Here is a 16,800-nt window from a genome sequence, read left to right as displayed (position 1 = left end):
CTTGCTTACACTGCAAATCAGAACTTTCATGTTAAAAAGATCGGCTAAATAAAATGTAAAGAACAGTGAAGGTCTAGTATAATCCTGAAAACATGAGGCTTTGTGTTTGACCCAGGGTTTATGGTTGGACCAGGGCTTACTGTATTCTAGAAAATTTATAAAATCTGGCACATGTTTGTGATTTGACAAGTAATCCAAATGGTCAGCCCACCTCACCCTCCAAAAAATCCATTCTATAATCACTTTAATCATATTCGTTACCACACCTCACTAATTATCTGAATGAAGGGTGTTGTTGGGGGTAGCCCAGAGGGCCTGAACTATGAATCTCTTGGCTGGCCTTCCCTTTCCTTCCCTCTCACCTTTTTTTTTTTTTAATTACTTGCTTGCCTTTAGGGCAGCTATGACTGGTGCCACCCACCATTCCCAGAGGCATTTTATACAAAAATTATCCTATGCAAGTTTGTGTCAGGGCCTGTGCCCTGGGTCCTGTACTCTAGGAGGGCCCTCCAGCCAATAGACCCAAGTTGGCCCCACAAGGATAGTTTCGTGACATCTTCTGATGGGCACAAGGGTGCAGTTATATCCTGTGTTTGTTGTGTATATCTGTTTCCCAGCCGACAACCATGGCACTGTCTATGCAAACCTGCATGGAATCCCTTGCTAAAACAATGAAAGAGCAATTCTGAAGCAAGAAAGGGTTTGCATCAGAATTTCCGGCGGAAACAGGAAGGTTTTCTTACCATCGTATTAGGAGGGGATCCCAAAAACTGCTGCTAAAATGAGGAAAGAAACCATTGCCTTCTAGCAATTTGGCCCGATCCTGATAAGAATCTGGCCCATGGAGCCAATGAGGTACATAGCAACCCTCCTGGTCTGAAAATGGAGCAGCTTTTTTCTGTAGCTGTGCCTGAGGCCTGATGTCCATCTTTGATGGAGACACAGACAGGCCTGTTTCCTGCCAGATATGATGTACTTCCACGCTGGAGGACCGAACCAGTATTTATTTAAAGCATTCATTTTCCACCCTTCAATTCAAAATGTTCAGAACCGTATGCAGTCTGCACTGGTAGCAAGGTTCCCTGATCATCTAGGTGGTTTTACTGTATTTAAAGTTGGTGGGTTTTGTATTTTTTTCTCCTTTTATCTTGTACAGCAGTTTGAATCCTTCCAGCTGTGAACCTGTTTCTAAATATGTGAAAGTAAAATAAAGAGTTGGTTAGCTGTGTTGGGATGTCTTACCTACACCTGTTCACATCAGCTCCTTAAATGTTAGAGCTTCTCAATGCCCACCAAAGCTGTCTCACGTATTGCTAACCTCTCTTATTCTGCAGCATATAAAGCAACAAATTTGCTGGAGAGCTCATTCCGCCAAAATAGTCAGCTTGTTCTATGAAGAAGAAAAATGCCTTGTGGTGACTGCTGCTAGTGATAGTTCTGTCAGGTTAGTTACAATTAGTGGTAAGCATTTGAATTTGGCCTATGCCGGAGTTGCTTTGTCCACTTGGTGGGGCATTTAAAAACACATAGCTTTCCCCAGTGAATCCTAGGAAGTGTAATCTGTTAAGGGTGCTGGGAATTGTAGCTCTGAAGGGTAAATTACAGTTCCCAGGATTGTCTGAGAGAAGCCATGGTTTCCAAAGTGGTATAAATGTGCTTTAAATGAATGGTGTGAATGTGACCCCTGTCACAGTTTTGCACGCTGGCGAATAATATCACAGCGTGGCCTGGGATACTGTATGGAAAACTGCAGAGAGGGCCAGTTCTAGCATTGAGGGGTCACTCAGTAAATGCCAACCATTTGGCCTTTCTCCTGCTGGGCCTCTCTAGAACTTTTGCTGGGCTCTTGGAGGTTTCTCTTGCCTATGGCTGTCAGTTTGGATTTCTTAGTACACAAAGTATTGATCTGATGTGTAGAGATATTTCCCATTCTAGTTAATTCAGGAGGGTTCTGGAAGCTTCTCTGTGTGAAAGAAACAAGCAGAAGGTTCATGGTATTTGGGTTATTCCTTCAGAGAAGCTGAGTACAGCTGCCTTAAACTGGTTCTGTTATCTCTTCTGTCAAGGTCATGCTGACTATAATAACAGGCCAGAAGGAGCCTGGGTTTCTCTTTCTCTTTCTATCTCTTTCCTTCTGATATGGTATTCTGTATATAGTGTATATAGTCTTATTATAAGTTATTGTATCTTTAAGTTAAGTCTGCTGCAGCTGGATTTCTTATGGACAGTGCCAAACCTGAATGTATTGGATTTGTCACCATTATGCTCATTTGCCTTCAGTAGCAGTAAAGCTCTGCTGGGTAAAAGATAATTGTCTCTGGTCTATTTGGGGGGGGGGGGGAATCCTGCAACGTGCTTAAGTTTTTACTCTGCTAACTATACGTTGGAGTTCTGCTCTGGATCAATACAGTGGTACCTCGCAAGACGAATGCCTCGTAAGACGAAAAACTCGCAAGACGAAAGAGTCTTTCGTTTTTTGAGTTGCTTCACAAGACAAATTTCCCTATGGGCTTGCTTCGCAAGACGAAAACGTCTTGCAAGTTTGATTTTCAATGCATTCCTATGGGAATCTGTGCTTTGCAAGACGAAAAATTCGCACGACGAAAAAACTCACAGAACGAATTAATTTCATATTGCGAGGTACCACTGTATTGAGTAGAATTCCATGTCAATGGCAGCCATGTTTTTCCTCAAAAGTTGAGTTGACTTCCAGGGTCCTGTATAGAAAAATCATGGTTACTCCCCCCCCCCCAAAAAAAATATGGCCACTGCTGAAAGCCAGTGAGAGTTGTTTGGGGGGAATTTTTTGAAAGAGGGCCCAGGGCAAACACTCACCATGGGCCCAGTTGGAGCACTGTGATCCCAGAAACTGCCAAAGATGTTCTTGTGCCTGACTGCAGCTTCTGCTCCTGGTGGACATGCTGAATAACTACTTTTCTGTCAGCTGCCACAGGCTAACCACTACAGACAAAGAGGTTTTGAGCACTGGTTCTTAATATATTACACTGTGAGCATTCCAGTTCTTTCCAAGTGGAAATCTGTTTCATTTTTGGTTAGTATTTGGTTAGTAGTCTGTTTAGAAATCGATATTGTTTAAACATTTCTTTATTGGCCTTCTTCCGCACACAGGCTCTGGCATGCACCCGATGGACACTACATTGGTTACTTTGGCCAGCGCAGGTTGTTCGAACTCTTGGAATCCGCAGATATCATTTTGCCCTGTGACGTGAATGAAATCCCCTTCAGCATAAGAGACAACAGCAAATATATGGATAAAAAGCAGAAGTTTGAATATCCTCTGGTCCTTGACAGAGAGAAGTAAGATTGGCCACATATTAGATTGCATGAGGAGAAACACCTGCAGTTTCTATAGGAACTTGTGTATAAGGCAAGGATGGGGAACTTGTGGCCCTCCAGCAGCTGTTGGACTCCAACTCCCATCATCCTCAGCCATCTTGGCCATTGGTCAGGAATGATGAAAACAACATCTGGAGAGTAACAGGTTCCCCATCTCTGCTATATAGAATTACTACAGAATACACTGAACTGAGGCTAAACAATGTGGGTTGTGGCCACAAGTATGGACCAAAATATCCTTTCTACCCACTTACCATCTCACTGTCACAAAACTTTTGTCAGTCACCACAATATCCTCCCCCCGAAGCTCAGCAATGCCTGTGAAACTTCGCAGATGCCACAGCTGATCTGAAGGACAGTGTCCCCGAAACCTTTCCACAAATCAGCAAGGGGTTGACTTTCTTCATTTTCTCTCCACCCTGTTCTGATACGAGACAAAGATAATTATTCACATTAATAAATGAAGTTGTGACTTTTTAAGCAGCTGTTTTAAAATATATATATAATATATATAGCTTCCAGTTACCTTTATGCCCATATAAAGATTTCCACAGCTTGCTCGTGAAATAAAATTAATATTTCAAATGAGTTGTGAATGCACATTTAAGGTTTAAGAGAGGTATAAATAACTGCCCTTTGGGGTTAGAACCTGTGAAAGCTGTCCTTTGTAATACACATTGCAATGAATGGTAGTCTATAAATAATAAATGACAACAATACAATTCAGCATCATGGTATTAGGTTCAGCACTTTCATTTAGGGCCCATACTCCTAAGTCAGGAGTCAGCAATTCCTTCATCCACAGGGTGAAATCCCTGTGTCCCATATGCTTTTGCACTACATTTGATAGATGTACTTACTACCAGTTCAAATGCAGATATCCCTCCTAAGCACACCCACCCACAACTATTAGGCAGCTGCAAACTTTTTTTTATTGTTTAAAGCACTGCTTGTATGTTTATGCCATTAAATGTTGGTTTATGCCCTTTTTTTAAAAGGTAACTTTTTAAAATGGAACAACTGCCCTGCAGGGTAGGGGTGAGGTAATTCAGGCTATCACAGGCACCTGCCAATCAGCTGTCAGCTTCTGCAAACTAACATGACTTGCTTCCCCTCTTCTCAGTTCCCAAAACTCCACCATTCACATTATATATGTGGAGCATTTACATCCTTTTGAATTTACCTTTGTAGAAAAGATGTATTTCTTAGTTATGGGGCCATCCATCTGCAGAGCATTCCTATGTATATTTACACAGAAACAAGTCCCTCGGTGGCCAGTGAGTCTTACTGTGCTTCCGGCTGCAGCCTGAAAAGGGCAAAGCTGTACTGCTTTAAATTTTCTAAATTTTATTGCAATTATTTTTTTATTGCAAGTTATACTTTATATTTATCTCGCATGATTATGACATTCAGTTTATTTTGTTTTGTAACTACAATATCTTTCCCTCTCTTCTTTTCCAGATGGAAGACTCTGACCAGAAGCTCCTTGTCATTGAAAAAGCCTGGCCCTTTTGAAGTTGATCAAGATTTCAAGTTTTTCAAAGCCCTGGCTTCTCCTATGGTACTAAGAGTCAATTGTCATGTCAGAACTCCCTAAAACTGCCATTACATAGAATTGGAAGGGACCCAAGGGTCATCTAGTCCAACCCCCTGCAATGTAGGAATCTCAGCTAAAGCATCTATCACAGGTGGCCATCCATATCTTTAGTTGCCAGGTGAAAACGTTTCTCCTTAACCAGGCCTTTGGCTGATTAACATTCTATGTCCCTTTAAATGTGTTTGGGGGGGGGTATTGGTTTCTTCTTGTTTTTATTATGTACTTTGTTTTCTCATTTTTGCTCTGTGATCTTCAAAGGAAGGGTCCTCCATCTGTAGAGACAATGTTCATTCATGAAGCCACTCATAGAAGTGGACCATGCTAGATAGAGTTGCATGTGCAAATCATGATTAACTGAATTTTGGAAGGGGGTGTGTGTCCATCCTAAATATAATGGGTGCTTCCGGTTTGTTGCTACTTTATGGTGCAAGCCATTCATAGAAATCACATGACTCCCCCCACAAATAATCATGGGAACCATAGTTCAATCCCCCTGGAGCTGTACTTTCCAGTATCCTTAACAAGCCACAGTTCCAGCTGTTTTAAGGCCTGAACATGTGAAGACTGCATCCATGCATAGGGGTGGGGGTACATTGTCACCAATTCTTCCAGTGTCACCAAACAATGCAGGCTCCTCTCCAGACCCTTGACTGTTAGAATGAAGGTCAGAAGAAGGTTTCAAAAAAGCACATTCTGAGCCCTGATTTGACAATTTTAACAGTAGTACCAGATTTTATTTGATTTTTCATTTGTAGATACATGTTTCTGTTCTGGTATTGGCCACAATGTTACATCACTGAATGTACTAAATCCTATACAACTAGATGTGGTGGGGCTTTTTATTTATTTCATTATTAGTATTTGTTTTTGAGTTTTGCTGGAAATGAAAATATGATGGTATTGTTTGTGTCTTCTAGATTAACAAACACCCCCTGGAAAGTTTCAAATCTGGCAGCAAAGATACTGGTGTTGTATTTGGGTCTATACCTATATACAGGGTGAGTTCAAAGTAATTGCTTAAATAAATGTTTCGTAATGGAAGAAACATTAAATTAAGCAATGTCTCAGATTGTGAATTGCTACCATTTGCTTCTCATTTAAGTATCTCCTTTTTACTGAGCTTGAATTATTCCTTTTCTGCTCTGAGTTTTGTTTCCTTCCTATAAAATATCAACTGTCCTGTAAGATACATTTTGGCTCACCTATTATAGCGAGTAATATTTGACTTTTACTAAGGCCTTGAGCATCACATATGGGCTATAAAACACCTGCATTCAGCACGTTGTCATAATGCCGGGGCTGTCTGTAGACAAGATACTGAGCCACAGTTATATCACAATCCTATGCCTACTTACCCAGAAGCAGGTCCTGCTGAGTTCAGTGGGAATTGCTGCCAGGAAAACGAGCATGTGATCACAGACTTAGACTGCAATCCTGTACGCACTTAACTGGAAGCAAGTTCCATTCAACTCAGTATGTGCTAGTCCCATTAAACTCAATTGAGATGGAGCTTACTTCTGACACACAGGATTGTACTATATACCATATATTTTGACCTGGCTGTGCACATTGCTCCTCAGCTCAGTTTTTCCCCATCCTAGCACCCTCCAGATGTTTTGGACTACAACTTTCATCAACCAGCATAGCCATTCTGGCAAGGGACGATTCTGCTGTAGTCTAAAACAGCTGGAGGACATCAGGTTGGGGAAGGCTGCCTTGAGCTTTCTTTATCTAAGGAGAACCAATTTTTGCATTCCACCTTAATACATGCTGTCACCTTCCCTCACCTTCTTGTTTCCTCCCGCTATCCTCAGAAGACTTGATTATGCAAACTCCAAGAAGCTCTGCTTGTTGTTATTATGTGAATGAGGAAATCCTGGGTTCAGGCTCCCAACTCTTCCTTGAACTAAATGGCCTTAGGGAAGCCACCATCTCCCCCATACCACAATATATAGGCATTAGGTAAGGGCTAGAGGTGCCCTTCTGCTAATGGAAGGTCCTGCAGTCCAGCAGAGGCTCCCGCTCATGGAAGGGAGAGGACAGGCAATTTCCACTGGTTCTCCTTCCAACTCCCTGCACACATTGCCATGCTGTTCTAGAGGGTTCTCATCTCACAGAGCAGATTTTCAGTGGACAGGGAAATCAGAGAAATTTGCCTCTACCTCCTTATGTAAGTGGGAGTGGAATGCTGGAATCGACCCTGTTAAATTTTATTGTAATAATTACTGAGCTATTTATGTGAAGTACTTTGAACATTAACAAGTCTTATATAGGTGCTATTGTTACTATCATTGTTGTCAGATTCATTCACCTCTATTCCAGTTCTGCCACTGCTCGATATCTGTCTTTCCTTCACTCAAGTTTTTTGCCTTCCCATCTTAGTGATACTGTGACTCTTCCCGCTCTCATAGAATCTTGGACTGATGTGTGATATGATATACCAGGCATAGGCAAACTCGGCCCTCCAGATGTTTTGGGACTACAACTCCCACGATCCCTAGCTAACAGGACCAGTGGTCAGGGATGATGGGAATTGTAGTCCCAAAACATCTGGAGGGCCAAGTTTGCCTATGCCTGTGATATACACTGGATGTGAATAGGCAATGAGAGAAGTTTTCAGGAAAAAACAAACACGAACATGTCATTGGCTAGACTTTGCCAATATGGTGCCTTCCAGATGTTTAGGCCTTTCTTCCAGCATCTCTGACCTTTCCTGCTAACATGAAACATGAAATTTATTATGATCAGAGACCAGCTTGAACTTTTCATGGTACATGTGCTGGGTAAGATGAAAATTGCTATTGTGTGCTGGGGCCTAGCATGACAGAGGTTTGTCCCAGTTGGCTCCTAGATGCTCTAGACACTTTATGGGCCTTAAAGCTGAGCCTTAAATTCATTTTTCTGTTACACTGCAGTCTTCTGTACCAGTATACAGATTGCAAGGCAGTCAAGAAACAAATGAATCTTCTCTAGGCTTTTTAGGACAACTGTCAGTCTTCCATTTCCCGTTATTAGTTTAAAAGAATTTTGTGGCATGCTTTCTGACAGAGAAGCAATAAAACCTGAAAAACATTCGCTTCCATTTTTTTTCAACTCTGCAGTTACAAATCAAGAATATCACTGTCACAAAGTCACAGGAAGTTAAAGACAAGTAACAATAGAAATATAACACATTTCAGTAGTTCTATTTGGGGGAAGTACATTATTCCAAAAGCTGTGTCAGCCATAAAATGTTGTTCTTGCCTTTAAAATAATGTTCATATATTTGAGTGGTGAGAAGCTCCAGGGGCACAGCACTTACCCAGGGTTAGTTCTTTTTAGATGTTTTTTGGAGGTTTAATTGTGTTTTGTTGTACTTGGGTTTATTTACAAATATGCATTTTGATCATAAATGGGGACACACATTTAGCCAAAGTTTAACCAACTTATAGCCAAAGTTCACTACCCCTACAACAGATCTCCATAGAAACAGCCAACACCCTATGAATCCCAAAAACACTCTTCACACACCAACACCTGAATTGCCTCTTCCTTAGCTGGGAAGGCAGAAGAACTGCTCTCTTCTCTGATCAAGTTTCCTATTCGAAACATTCCCAAAATCTTCCTGCATGGAAAACCAATTTTCTAAATATTGAGTTCCCATGACAATAGACTGCCTGTAGTTTACCTAACAAAAGGATGGACTTGGCTGAATTGGCTAACAGGTTTGACCAACTTTAAGCAACCTTTCTGATCTGCTCCTCTCCAATATTACAGTGTTGGCTTCAAATACTGCAAAGCAGATTCAGAAGTCGAGAATTTTAATATGACATTTTGTTAAGGATTGGAAATTTGACTATTTAAATAGCTTGACAGTCTGCTGAATAAAAGACTGGCACAAAATCAGGTATGGACCTGATCCTGACACCCTTTACACCCTTTCCACTCTTTCCCATACATACACTATCCCATGTCTGAGACTTTCCTGTTGCTGATAACTAACCCACAAACGGTGCTGCGCTCATGGGACAACTGCTTGGAAAGCTCCAATTGCATCACGTATGTATTGTTTAATAGGAAAACACCCTAACAAAATGTGCACCAAGCTACAGAAAACCCACATTCTCCATTTCAACTCTTAGTCAATTGGGATTTGTGCATTAAGGCCACAGTCCTATCTATACCTGCTTAACTGAGAAAAAGTGCAATTGAACTTGAGTGTAGGATTGCACTGTGAAAAAGACACATCTGAAAATACGTTATATAGAGCTAAAAACAAATAACAAAAGTAATTGCAGAATGTGACTCTCTCGCTTTTCACTGGGGTACAAAATGAAAGTCAACAAGGAAATATTAGACTTTTTTTTAACATACAGGAAAGGAAAATTAAGTTCACACATATACAATGGGAGATACCTGGCATGAGCAAACCACCTTTCTAGAGAAATATTTAGAGAGAGTAATATATGAGCAATTGAAAATGAGCCAAAATCACTTTCCATCTCTACAGAAGTAATAGAAATTCTCCTTCATTCAGCACAGCTAAGTGTTTTTGCTACTACAAGCTACTCTTCATGTAGAAGACAGATTCTGTCAGGGCAGGCTAAAGGCAACAGGTGTATCTTGCTTATAGAAAAGAGATTGCAATCCAAAGCACTCTTAAAAACTTAAATGCCGGGTTTTTTTGTTTTTGTTTTAAACTTAATTAGTGCTTTTCCTTTATCAATCTCAAAGCAGTTCACAGTGTGCATTAAAGTAATTAAGATCAGCAAGTGACAACAATTAAAACATATAGGTAGTTGCATCACATAATTTCAGTAACGACAGCAGCCAGTCAAGAAATGCCATGGGGAGCTCATTCACAAAATGCGCACAACAATGCATATTAGAATTACTTATAGGGATAGAGAAGGATTTACTTGATTTGATCCAGCCAGATCCTGATTATCTGGATTGGTTCACTACTCTACTTTAGTCCATTTTAGAATCTGCGGTCATGGGGGCTGAGAGCAATAAAGTGCCTTCAAGTTCTGTCACTCTCAGTGGGGACTTGCTCTGTTCTACTCAAAGTGCACAGCAGCAAAACAAACAAACAAACAAACCAAACAACCATATGCTAGTAGCTGGATTATTTCTGGAATTTTTTATAGGTGTGGGGTGGTGGATTTAAAATGGACAAAGGCACCACTGGAGCTCTCAGACTACCTTGTAGATGCTTTTATTTCATGCTGACTTAAAAGGTTTTCCCTTTTAAAAATCAAACAAGACAGGTGTAGTTCTGTCCCTTTGTAGAAGTGGAACAGACAGGACCACAATGGGTCTCTCCATCCTTAATTACCGTACTTCTGAGTAAAAAGGCGCAGGATGGATCTCAAATAAGGAGGGTGGTGTTTGCTGACAGTGAATACTAACAACAAAACAAGGCAGGGAGACAGCTGTACATGTTGCCCACTAATGACAGCACAAGAATGAATGGTTTTAAAATGAAGGGAGGCAAATACAGAGAACATGCACCACTTGCAGCATCCATGTTCTGGAATAAACATGCATTTTATATGGTGGCAATGGAACTTACAGTTCATGGGTGGATTCTTTAGAGTGTAAAATTGATACGGGTTTTGAAGAAGAAACAGTACCTCAGCGAAAGCAGCTGTCTTGACTGGGCTGTTGGATCTTCTTCCTTGGAAGTTTTTCAAGAAGAGGTCAGACGGGCACAAGCTATACTGTCTTGGGGGAAATAGTTGAAGAAGGTAATCAGCTGGGATTCTTCAAACCATGTAGATGTGACCAAAAGAATGACACTGTTCCAAAAGCAAAAGCCAGAAGAACAAGTTTCCTTTTTTTTTTTTTTTTTGGAAATTATAACCTGACACCATATTGGTAAGATTTTTAGGTCACTACTTGCTGGGTTGCCAAAAGGCTATTTTTGTAAGCAGGAAAATGTTGGTGGTGGAGTGGTTTCACTTCAGGCTATCTGTACACCACAAATGGCAAAAATTGGCATGAGAGGACAGGTATATTGGTATAAAAGGCTTTGTAGTCTAGAAGCATCTGTAGATTTATTTCACAAAGTTCATTATGGCCCCTTAAATAAATGAACACCAACGTGCCTACATAGGCAAGCAATGTTATCATTCTTATGAGTCCTATCTTGTTGGCACTACTCAGAAAGTAACTTTGAAAAATAACAGATAAAAAACCCATCAGTTTAACTCTCACCTCAGCACCCACATCATTTATTTCCCATTCTCAAAAACAGCCAAAGAGCCTTGAAGCACTCTAAATAACTAACTTATTATGGCATGAGCTTTCATGGACTTTATCAGAAGCAGGAAGATAAATCCCAGTGGTCAGTCATATGAAGAAGAAATTTATAAGTTGAATGGCTATGAGATGACTAAATTAAAGTCCCTGAGACCTTCAATAAATGTTATAAGCACACCTTTAACCTTTCACGGTACCAAGTTGGTGATAATTACTGAGGTTATAGTATTAACAACTGTAGTGGGCAGTGAACCATTCACAGCAAACAGTCATAGATAGCACAGATATGTTGGTATTGACCATCTAATTAACTTGTGAATTATTTATCTCCATTTCACCCACTGCAAGCTGAAACTGCTTGATGAATTTTTGCGTTGTATTCTTCCATTAAAAGTATTCCACAATGGCCACCATAAGGTCAATTACAGAATGTCCCAGGAGTTGGGGATATTTTCTCACTGGTTTATGGACAATCCCATTCATGATGTCAGATTTGTGGCCATTTATGCTTTTGCATAGATACTTGTCATGTGGGTCCTATTTAGAATGCAGAAGAGCATTGTTGGCATAAATCACACCTACCTCAGCTATAACAAAAAAAATTCCTTCCAGTAGCACCTTAAAGACCAACTAAGTTAGTTCTTGGTATGAGCTTTCGTGTGCATGCACACTTCTTCAGATACCTCAGCTATGTATGTGTTAATTACATTTCCCTGGCAAATAACGTCTATCTCAGCCTCAGTTTACCTTCTGAAAAAGAAATTATAATATTGACCTACTGCAAGGGGATTGCTGTGAGGCTGGACATGAGAAATGTAAAAAACTTGTACATCAAAAGTGTTTTATATAAATAACAGCAAGAAGCTGACTAAGGGATTTTTCCTTAGTGCAGATTACACAAATGTTGCACCTGTCCACATAATTCTTGATTTTTTTCTAAATTACTTGTAAAAGGTTGCAACTCCTCCGAAGATTAAACCTATTCATACAAAGGATCAGGAAGACTCTGTTGACAGTATTGGCATGAGAAGCAGAATTATTTCCCATTCAGTAAGTGTACTGTTTCTTCGTGTAGCATGCATGTTATGTCTAAGAATGGGAGGCGCGTGGAGGGAGTTTCTGGATTTTAAATTTCAGGCAATACAACCGAATCTGCTTACATTCAAATAATTCACCTTCTGAACTGACACATCTGTTTGGCTACTTCTTGGTCAATTGGCTGTGGATAGTTTGTTTTGCAAAAATGAAATTAAGATTGGGACAAATAATAAAGTGCAAAAAGCAAAACAGTAAACTGTTATAACATGGTTATAGCATTCTTTTTTCATCACAGTGAACCTTCAAAGTCTACAAGCCAGGATGGGGGAGAAATCCAATTCACTTTGCATTTATAGGCAAACCTCCCTAATCTGCCCTTTCCAAAACAATATGTTGAAATTTGCCCTTCTCTGAATTTTGAAAGGCAGTTTTCTAGCCAAGTGATATGTACAAAAATGCAAATACTAAAGTGTGCATATATATTTGTGAAAATAACATACAGAAAATAGTTATAGTGGGGAAAATTTGCTTTGCAAAGATGTATGTGTTGGGGAAATTGCATACAAATATATGTATTTTGGGTGAAATTTGCCCTAAAATGCTGGTTGGTTTTTACAACGATTTGGGGGGGGGGGGTGTCACAATGATGTGGAAATGTGGAGATCCGAACTTAAGAGTGGAAAAATTACAAAATGGAAAGAAACTGAAATGGACAGATTAGCCCATCCCTCCCTCCAAGCAAATATCCCCCCCCCCCCAAATGCTGGCAAAGAAGTACAGGGGAGTGTATTGTCAGTAGTGTAAGAGTGTAACAGATGGGAGTGTAAGAAAGCCAGACATATTCTAATGTTGCTCTTCTCATCTGCCAAATCAGAAGTTGTCTGACAGGGCCCCATTAGCAGTAGGGTGGAGCAGAGAAGAGACCACCCCTTCTTTCCTGCAAGGCAAGCTGAAACCATAAAGCAAGGAAGACTGACTCTTGTGGCTTTAAGTAGTACTAGTTTTTCAGCATTAGCTGTAGGGAAACTACTTACCGTTGCTGAACCTTTCTACCTGTTTAGAACCCCACAAACCTCTATGTTTAGAACACCACAAACCTCTTGACTACTATGTGCTTGTAGTCAAGCTGCTCCCACTTGCCCTATAGTTCCCGTCAGTCAACCTCCTTAAGCTAAATCCTAGCCGCCTTCCTTTAAAAACTCATATGTCTTTTGCAAGATCTGGACCAAAAGCAAGCAAAGCAATTTAACAAGAGGGCTGCACAAGAATCACGGAAGGTGGGAAGAGAGATTGGGTCTTCTGATTGTAATAGACTCATGTGTGCTGGTACCGCCTTTGATATTCAGGATCTTGTGCAAAGATTGGTATAATGCTCACATACTATTTGGGTTACTTTGCCTTAAAATGGGCATAAGTAAGCATTTGTTCTGCTCTTTCTCTTACAGCCATCGCGTGTGGTCGCTGCAAAAGCTGCAAAAGCTGCAAAAACCCTTCAGGCCCCTCCTTACTAACCTCCTCTAATGCCAATCCAAGTATGAAAACCATGAAACAGGAAGATGTGTTGCAATGAACATTGGTGAAAATAAAATCGTGATAACACAAAAGGAAAGATCTCTGGATTTTTGTATCTGAAACACTAGGCATGCACAAGCCGACAGACATCATTTTCAGCCGTTTCTTTTCCCGTTAATATCATTGTTGTACTCCAACAGAGGAATTTTAAAGTGAGACTCCAGCACACTATATCTGAACTAGAACGAATAACTAAATTTAATTCTGTTTATTTGGGCTTCGATGCAAACCGTGGCTTCCTGTTCCACCTCAGGTGTTGATTTACTGAGCAGTGCTAAAATGATTGTGTTTTCACTAGTTACTGCTGTTGGGAACAATTTCTGTGTTTGTTGGTGTTAATTTAGACTTGAGTTGAATTGTTACAGACTGTGCTTTTTACATGTCTTTGCCGTTTTTACCCCAATGTTTGCAGTTTTTCCTGTCCTCTGTACACTCATACCTGCTAGTTGAAGATACTGTGCCTCTGATGAACTGTACTCTGGTCCATGAAAACTTATATGCCATAATAAAGTTACTAGTCTTTAAGATGCTATGAGGCTCTCTGTTGGTTTTGCTGCAAAAGGCTAAGATTACCCTTCTGGATCATGTTGAAAACTTCCTGCCGATTGGGACGCAGGTGGCACTGTGGTCTAAACCACTGAGCCTAGGGCTTGCCGATCAGAAGGTTGGCGGTTCGAATCCCCGTGACAGGGTGAGCTCCCGTTCGGTCCCAGCTCCTGCCAACCAGTTCAAAAGCATGTCAAAGTGCAAGTAGATAAATAGGTACCGCTCTGGCAGGAAGGTAAATGGCGTTTCCATGTGTTGCTCTGGTTTTGCCAGAAGCTGCTTAGTCATGCTGGCCACATGACCCAGAAAACTGTCTGCGGACAAACATCGGCTCCCTCGGCCAGTAAAGCGAGATGAGCACCACAACCCCAGAGTCGTTCGCGACTGGACTTAACTGTCAGGGTTTTTTTTACCTTTACCTAATCCTGCTGATGAGGCACTGGCAGGGGAGGGACGTCACATTCTCAAACTAGCTTATATGCAAGTACAGTACACACTTTATATTATGAGTGCAATAAGATTTGTCTGGCATATAGAATAGCCAAGTAAGCCAGTCTTCCTGGCACTGAGAGAGAACCCAACATATAGAAATATTTCTGAGAAAATGAGCCTGTGTTATATCCCTTCCAAATACATGAAACAAATGGGGACTCAGGGGAAATCTTTAACTTCTCATGCAAACTAGCTGTGACAAGGTAGATAAACCAGTTTCCTTCCTTGAAATAAGAAGAGGGGTGCAAGTCCACTCACATTACTGGGCCTCTGTGTTGTACCACGCTCCCTGGGAGCAACCAGAGGAACAATCTGCCCATGATGCAATCCTTCAAGATGGGCACCTACCGTACTTGCTAATGACACTGGAACATGGGTTGGGGCTCTTGTCTTCTGTCCCAGACCCTGCTCCAAGTGAGTCCTGCTATAGATGGGTCACCCTCTACTCTTGCTTCCCCCCCAACTTGGTTCAGATGTTTTGAACTGCAACGTCCAACAGGCCCAGCCATTATGGTCAATAGGCAGGGGTGATGGGAATTGTAGTCCAAATTATATGGAGGTTGGGAAAAGCTGCCCTGCCCAGTCTAATGATGGACTTCTTGCTACTTATCACTGTAAATGCTTTACAAAATGTAACGTTTTATCAGTCATCAATATTTTAATATTACTGATCCATGTTTAAGGGATTCTTCTTGTCTTAATATTATCCTAATGTGTAATTTCTTAAGAAACATCTGTTGATTGATTTACATAGGTATCCATGCCTCCCATTTCAAGGCAAAAAAAGTGTTCACAGAGTGGCTATAAAGTAAGCAGGGGTAAAAATTTTGTGACCCAACCATCTACAAGTCACCTACAGTAGCTGTGAAATTTCAATGTAACGCTGTTGTTTTAAGTGTGAACAGATTGGTTTAAATGCTTTTCGGATTGCGCTTCTGGTACTAGCTGATAAACCTGTGTGTAGGAATCTCATGTCAAAATGCTTTATGCAACAACTCAGAATTTTGTTGAGTGCTGGTTAAGATGTGTTAGCCCACACATTTCAAGTGCACACCCTTATTCTGTGCGTGAACTGGCTCTCAGATGAATGCATGGAGTCCTCAGCACCACTTATGCATCCATTAAAGGTCTCCCAGGTATGTTCTGACCTTGCTTGACACGACCGGTGTGATGCTTTGTGATTACATTTTCGATTTCATCTTCCTATGGAGAAAACAGAGCCTAATGGAACTTACATGCTTCTTAAGGTCATTTTTATAAAAGTTAACTTCTAATGGAGTGTGTGTTGTTATGCACATTAATCCCATAATACTTTTCTACACACAGAATAATCTTGGCTGTGTTTTGTAACCTTGAAAATGCCTACTTTTGTTCCTTCCTCATGTCTTGTTTTTATGATACTGTTCCACTGTTTTTATGTTTGTGTTTTTTGTACACTGCCTTAAGAGATTTTAGAGGTTTAGAAATTCATTTATTTCATAAAATATGTACAGCACTTGATTTAAAAAAAAACAAAACTCGAAGTGGTTTTCAAAAAGAAAAAACAAGAAAACCAAGAAAAATTCACACCAGTACTTTCAAACATGCAAAAGTTACAATACTGAAAACAGATTATAATTGCCTGAACTTTCAAAGCATCTGGGTACGCTTGTCTAAACAACGTTTTTAGCAAAAAGCAGGTGTGGAAAGAGTACAGTGAAGGTGCCAGCTTGATCTCAAACGGCAGGGTGTTCCAAAGTGTAGGTGCTGCCTCACTAAGCAATCAGATTATTACAATGAGTATTACTGGAACAGGTATTATGTGACACCTGTGGCAGTGCCAATTCTGTCAATCGAAGCGGTCGAGTGAGCGCATGTGCAGTAAGGCAATCTCGTAGGTCTCACAGAAATGCTTTTAAATAAATAAATAATGCTGTGTGTACACACTTCTGAATCCTTTGGATGCAGTGCACTCC

General features: G+C 40.6%; 1 protein-coding gene across 2 annotated transcripts in view; it reads left to right on the top strand.

The window, feature by feature from the left end:
* Positions 1–14,337, top strand: part of WDR64 (WD repeat domain 64) — a 69,203-nt gene extending 54,866 nt beyond the window's left edge. For both annotated transcript variants that reach the window (XM_081905798.1, XM_081905799.1), the window contains 6 exons: positions 1,335–1,444; positions 3,130–3,318; positions 4,819–4,918; positions 5,872–5,952; positions 12,152–12,247; positions 13,681–14,337. In XM_081905798.1, the coding sequence (XP_081761924.1) occupies positions 1,335–1,444; positions 3,130–3,318; positions 4,819–4,918; positions 5,872–5,952; positions 12,152–12,247; positions 13,681–13,746 (642 nt within the window). In that variant the 3' untranslated portion in view covers positions 13,747–14,337. The remainder of the gene's footprint in view (positions 1–1,334; positions 1,445–3,129; positions 3,319–4,818; positions 4,919–5,871; positions 5,953–12,151; positions 12,248–13,680) is intronic.
* The last annotated feature ends 2,463 nt before the right edge of the window (positions 14,338–16,800 follow it).

The sequence above is a fragment of the Podarcis melisellensis genome (assembly GCF_964234715.1).
Source record: "Podarcis melisellensis genome assembly, chromosome: 3".
Lineage (NCBI taxonomy): Eukaryota > Metazoa > Chordata > Lepidosauria > Squamata > Lacertidae > Podarcis > Podarcis melisellensis.
This window is presented reverse-complemented; position numbering and strand designations above follow the sequence as displayed.